The sequence below is a fragment of the Sesamum indicum genome, linkage group LG8 (assembly GCF_000512975.1).
Source record: "Sesamum indicum cultivar Zhongzhi No. 13 linkage group LG8, S_indicum_v1.0, whole genome shotgun sequence".
NCBI lineage: Eukaryota > Viridiplantae > Streptophyta > Magnoliopsida > Lamiales > Pedaliaceae > Sesamum > Sesamum indicum.
In genome coordinates, this window is record NC_026152.1 from 216,937 (window position 1) to 222,936 (window position 6,000).

Sequence of the window (6,000 nt, forward strand, 5' to 3'; positions counted from 1 at the left end):
ATGGCGAAGTTGAAGCTGTGTACGGCTTCGACTGGCCTTGATGACTAGAGTGGACAAACCCGGCGGTACCAAGAAAGAAGTGGAGAAAAGCTAATCAATCTTCAAGTGGGAGATTGTTAAGTTGTGAAGATTGATTTGAAGAAGAAAAGGATAACCTGATTCAACTTAGAATTCCCAAGTTGAGTTGGAGAAGGATAACCCGATTCAAAGTTGAGTTGGAGAAGGATAACCTCATTCAACTTAGAAATCCCAAGTTGAGTTGGAAAAAGGATAAGTCATGGCTATATATACTACTCTTATTAGCATTGTTTAATAGAGCAGAGTAGAATAGAGTAGAGAGAAAAGAAAGAGTTGAGACGAGGGAGAGGGTTGTCTTTCACGTGTGGTGAAGACTTGCATACAAGTGTGTGTGTGTTGTACTCCTCAATTTTCCTCCTCTTTGAGTATTTTCTCCTGGCTTGATATCGCCCCCAGACGTAGGATTTATATCCAAACTGGGTTAACAAATTCGTGTGTCTTTTATCGCCTTCATATTCCACCTGTTATCCATCTTAACCCGATCCATTTCCTAACAAAGAATTGTTCAGAGTTTGAGTACTCGAGAATATGGGACCAATGAATTATAGAATTCTGGACAGCCCTTTTAAGTTCTTTTACCTATATTACCAGAGTGAATATGTCCGTAATAATTGCTCAGTGTAAGAATGGTAGTGGATATGTAATCAGATTGAAAGCTCAACAATTTTCTTTAGTTAAATTAATTACACCATATTTTCTGCATTAAATAAAACCTGAAAACAATTCTACCATTACATAATTCAAATACTAAAAACAAGCTGAAAATGAAATAAATCTCCGGGCATGAAGAAGTAGTTCGTTCTAGTCCATTCTGAACATTGTTTGTTCACCCTCTGCTTGGGAATCAATACCAAAACTGTAACAATTCTCACTCATGGCACGGTACTCATCCTGGAAACTCTCCTGATATGCTGGAACCTCTTTCTTCTTCCTCAGTTGCTCGAGTTCTGCTGCCACTTCTTTCATGCTTGGTCGTTTACGAGCATTTATTTTGAGACATCTCTTGGCGAGTTGTGCAACTGCAAGAATTTCCTCTTTCTCACCTTCATATACCACTACTTGCTCCAGAATTTCAAACAAACAATTTTCTTTAACTGCTGACCGAAAGCGAAGTGCCAGCCCCTGATCATCTTTCACGGAAGAGATAGCCTTTTGCCCTGTGAGGATTTCCGCAAGCACAACGCCAAATGCATAAACATCACTCTTGTCATTTAGTTGTCCTGATCTGAAGTATTCAGGATCCAAGTAACCAAATGTGCCTCCCACAAACGTTGTTAAGTGAGTTTTATCAATGGATACTGATCTTGAGAGCCCAAAATCAGATAATACAGCCTTGTAATTCTCATCTAACAATATGTTGCTCGACTTTATATCTCTGTGGAATATGGCTGTTGAAGCACAAGAGTGCAAATAAGCAAGCGCTCCCGCAACTTCAGCAGCAATACGTAGCCGATTCTTCCAGGAAAATGATGAGCTGTTAGGCTCATTATGAAGATGGTCTGCCAGTGTTCCATTAGACACGTATTCATATACGAGCAAAGGAACTTCTGCCTCCAAACAACAACCCAACAATTTGACAATGTGCCTATAGTTTATCTGAGACAGAATTAGAACTTCATTTATGAATTGGCCAACTTGATCGCCGTTGTCAATTATGTTTGCTTTCTTTACTGCAATTATTCTTCCATCTGATAACATTCCCTTGTAGACGGTGCCGAGCCCTCCTTTGCCAAGAATACGACTTTGGCTAAATTTATCTGTGGCCTTCTCCAGTTCCTCGATCCTGAAAAGTGTCAATTCAAGTAATACACTTCCCCCAGCTGGGGATCTCTGCTGTTGCAGTCGCAAACCTCCATTTCTCTTGAAATATTTATTCTTCATTTTCTTTTTTTTAATTTTTTTAAGCTTTCGCCAAGTCCAGATGCCAATGGAGACTAAAATTACTAGACCAACAGCTAGGCCAGTGCCTGTTTTTGCAATTAGCTAGTTTTATTAAGTAGCTTAATCCCACAAATATTATTTATGAGCAAAGGAGGACTTAATTACCTATGGGAAAGAGCTCTGCAAACATATGTCGACGACTAGGCAAGCAGAAGAAGCCGCCTTCTACGTTAAAGCAACGATGTTTTGTTGGGCATTCGTTGTCTTTCTGGTTTGCACACTCATCAATGTCTGCAAGTAGAATTTAACTTAGCAACATGTAGATAATTATGGTTGTTTGAATTAACTTTCTTGACGTTCACAACCTGTGAGAAATAAATGAAATTGCAATTACCTTGGCATCCATGGGGGTGATAAGGGTTACCTCTGTAGCCACTGCTGCATTTGCATCTGTATCCCTTGACTGGACTATAGTCAATGCATTCAGTGTTCTTGCCACACACATAGTCTGTTGCTTTATGGCAACTGGTATTCCCAACTGCCCATTCATATATTACCGGGACAACATAACTTTGATTACATGCAGAGAATTTGATGTTACTGAGGCGAAGGAAATCCTTTTCAATAAAAGTGAAAAAACGACAAGGGTCTTTTGTGAGGGTATTCATTGTTTCAATCCACAAAGTGAGAGCCGTTAGATCTTTTGGTAAATTTATTTGGCAGCAATTCAGACCCGAACAAGACCAGCTGGGGACTAGAGGCGACCGGCAGAGAGACGCACACCCTCCCTGGAACTCTCTGGTTTCGTTGTCAACAATATAAACATAAATATCACATCCCAATGCAACAAAGGTATTTCTAGTGTGGGATATGCTGTAATGATTGTTCAAAGGAAATATGGGGAGAGAGGTTTTCCAAGTTTCTCCTGGTTTAGCAATTTGTGGCAAAGCGCTAACAACAAAATCTTTACGTCTGAGGGTGTGGGTTGAGATAGAGATGGAGTCAACTTGCCAATCTAACCAAGCTAGGGAGGCGGAACCAGTTGAGTGGTTGCATCTGACTTCAAATGTTTGGTCAAGGTAACATCCCTTGCTCATCCCAAAAGGATACGGAATTTTGGAGCTGCCACATTTCCTTTGGCAATGATCAACTGCAGCAGACTGCATTCCTTTGGGTACTGCTGCTTCTGTGATGTGGGATTGGAGGAATATAGAGAGGGTGCAGATGATTATGAGAAAGAAAGCATTCAGAAAATGATGATAACCAGCTTCCATTTGTCTTACTTAATTATAATATATACCTAGCTAGCAAGGTTCATTTAATCCATCTTTAAATGTGTGTGTGTGTGTCAAATATCATGAGAAGCCCTGTTGCATGCAATTATTGCATGAATGATTGAATGAATGAATCACTAGCCTGTTGCTGCTCAGTCTTGTTCGTCTAAAAGCAGGAGGTGGGTGTGGGTCTGAGAAAAAGATGTGGTTCAAAGTGTGAGTCTGAGATGGTTGCAATCCAGTAACATACTTCTTTTCTTATCAATGCAAAAGCACGTTTGCTTGTTTGTGTTTGTTGACTCTTTTTTTTCTTTTTCTTGTCTCTTTGATTTAAGTTTCTTAAGCATGGTTGCAGGGGTACTGAAGTCTCCTGGTGAATGGGCTTTGATAGGATGATGATGATTTGAAACAGAGAATTCTTGCTATACTTGAAAAAATGTAATTCCGATCCATCAAAACCAATATTCCATCCATGATTCAATATCTTTATGTTGTTTGGATATTTTCTAGTCAGTTCTCATGAATTTCTTATTACTACTTCTGGATGTCGATTAGACGGCTTATCTTTTAAAGATTTTATAGCTTTAATATCAAATTTGAAGATAAGTGGTGAATGCTATCATTGTACAAATTATGAAGTGGATATTGGGTTTGATTGATGAGGTTTAGAAGGGCCCGGGAAAGGTAGCTATGGTTGATAGACTGCTCATGCACATAAAGATAACCCCCCTTTCACTACAATTATTTTTACCACTTTAGGTTTCTTTTGTGATGGAATAACAAAGCAAAAGCACTTGTTGACATTATGCGGTACAGTTCAATTTGGTTAATTAGGCCAAAAAAAGCAAATGGTGGGAAGCAAAGAAAGAGACTGCACATTAAATAAAGTTGTGCGTGTATAATAATAATACCAATAATATAATGAACTATTTATTTCTACGGTGTAACCACAGAACTGACTCATTAATTATACACAAAAATCAATTATATTATTATATATTGCTTTATGGGCCCATTCCATTTACAAAGTTGAGTCCACAAGCCACTATTCCTCCTTTTGCACTCACCTAAAATAACTCCCAAGAACGGATGGCGCTACAGTTGACCACTCTCTGATGGGATGGCTTTAGGCCCCTTAGCTACATGGAAACGGAAAGAAGTTGATCACTATCTGCTTCGGAAGCAATGCCAGAACTGTTGTAGCAATCCTGACTCGTGGAGCCGTACTTATCCCATAAATTCTCTTCATGTCCTGAACCCTCTTTTGTCTCTTCATGTCCTGGTGCCTTTTTTGTCTTTCTCACTTGGTCCAGTTCTGCCGCCACTTCTTTCATACCTGGTCTTTTCTGGGCGTTTATTTTCAGACACCTCTTGGCGAGCTTGGCAATTGCATGAATTTCCTCCTTCCCACCTTCATATACCACTACTTCATCCAATATCTCAAACCAACAATCGTCCTTAACTGCTGACCGAAAGCGAAGTGCCAGCCCTTGATCATCTTCAGAAGACACAGCCCTTTGACCTGTGAGGATTTCTGCAAGAACAACCCCAAATGCATAAACATCGCTCTTGTCGTTAAGTTTTCCCGACCTGAAGTACCCAGGATCCAGATACCCAAATGTGCCTCCAACCAATGTTGTTAAGTGAGTTTTATCAATGGATACTGATCTCGAGATTCCAAAGTCTGATATTACAGCCTTATACTTCTCATCTAACAATATGTTGCTCGACTTTATATCTCTGTGAAATATGGCTGTTGAAGCGTATGAGTGCATGTAAGCCAGCGCCCCTGCAACTTCAGCAGCAATACGTAGCCGATTCTCCCAAGAAAATGTAGAGTTACTACGCTTATCATGAAGATGTTGCGAGAGGGTGCCGTTGGATATATATTCATATACCAGCAATGGCGCTTCAGACTCTAAACAACAACCAAACAATTTGACTATGTGCCTGTGATTTATCTGGGACAGGATACAAACCTCATTTATGAATTGCCCAACTTGAGCACCATTATCAATTATGTTTGCCTTCTTTACAGCGACTATTCTTCCATCAGATAACATTCCCTTGTACACAGTGCCATGCCCTCCTTTGCCAAGTATACGACTTTCGCTGAATTTGTCTGTGGCCTTCTCCAACTCCTCAATCTTGAAAAGTGTCAACTCAAGTAATACACTTCCCCTAGTTGAGGATATCTGCTGTTGTAGTAGTAGACCCCCGTTTCTCTTGAAATATTTCTCCTTAGTTTTCTTCTCTTTAATTTTTTGAAGCTTTCGCCAAGTCCAGATGCCAATTGCAACTAAAATTAGAAGACAGACAGCAAAGCCAGTACCTGTTCGTGCAACTAGCTAGTGTTATAATTTAGCTCTGTTCTGGGAAAGACTGTTTCGTAAGACCATAAATATTTTGAGCAGAAGAGAACGACTTAATTACCTAATGGAATTAGCAGTGCAAATATACGTCTACGATTAGGCAAACAGAAGTAACTTCCTTCTGTGTTAACGCAATGGGCTTTCTCCGGGCAATTGTTATCTTTGGCGTTGGCACACTCATTGATATCTGGACATAGAATTAAATTAGCAGCATGTGGATAATGACACTTTTTAATTTTTTTCTGTGGAGAAACAAAGGAAATTAATATTATTACCTTGGCATCCTTGGGGATCATAAGGGTTACCTCGGTAGCCTTTGATGCAATGGCATCTGTATCCCTTAAGTTGAACATAGTCGATGCATTCTGTATTCCGGCCGCATACATATTCGTCTA

The 6,000-nt window shown here is 39.8% G+C and overlaps 2 protein-coding genes across 2 annotated transcripts; both read right to left on the reverse strand.

The window, feature by feature from the left end:
• On the reverse strand, positions 728-3,421 carry LOC105167540 (wall-associated receptor kinase 2). The gene is made up of 3 exons (XM_011087312.2): positions 2,354-3,421; positions 2,125-2,250; positions 728-2,045 (listed from the first exon to the last, which is right to left on the reverse strand). The coding sequence occupies exons 1-3, from the start codon at positions 3,231-3,233 to the stop codon at positions 880-882; spliced, it is 2,172 nt and encodes a 723-aa protein (XP_011085614.1). The 5' UTR covers positions 3,234-3,421; the 3' UTR covers positions 728-879.
• LOC105167541 (wall-associated receptor kinase-like 1) lies at positions 4,146-5,994 on the reverse strand. The gene is made up of 3 exons (XM_020696147.1): positions 5,881-5,994; positions 5,667-5,792; positions 4,146-5,565 (listed from the first exon to the last, which is right to left on the reverse strand). The coding sequence occupies exon 3, from the start codon at positions 5,294-5,296 to the stop codon at positions 4,373-4,375; it is 924 nt and encodes a 307-aa protein (XP_020551806.1). The 5' UTR covers positions 5,297-5,565; positions 5,667-5,792; positions 5,881-5,994; the 3' UTR covers positions 4,146-4,372.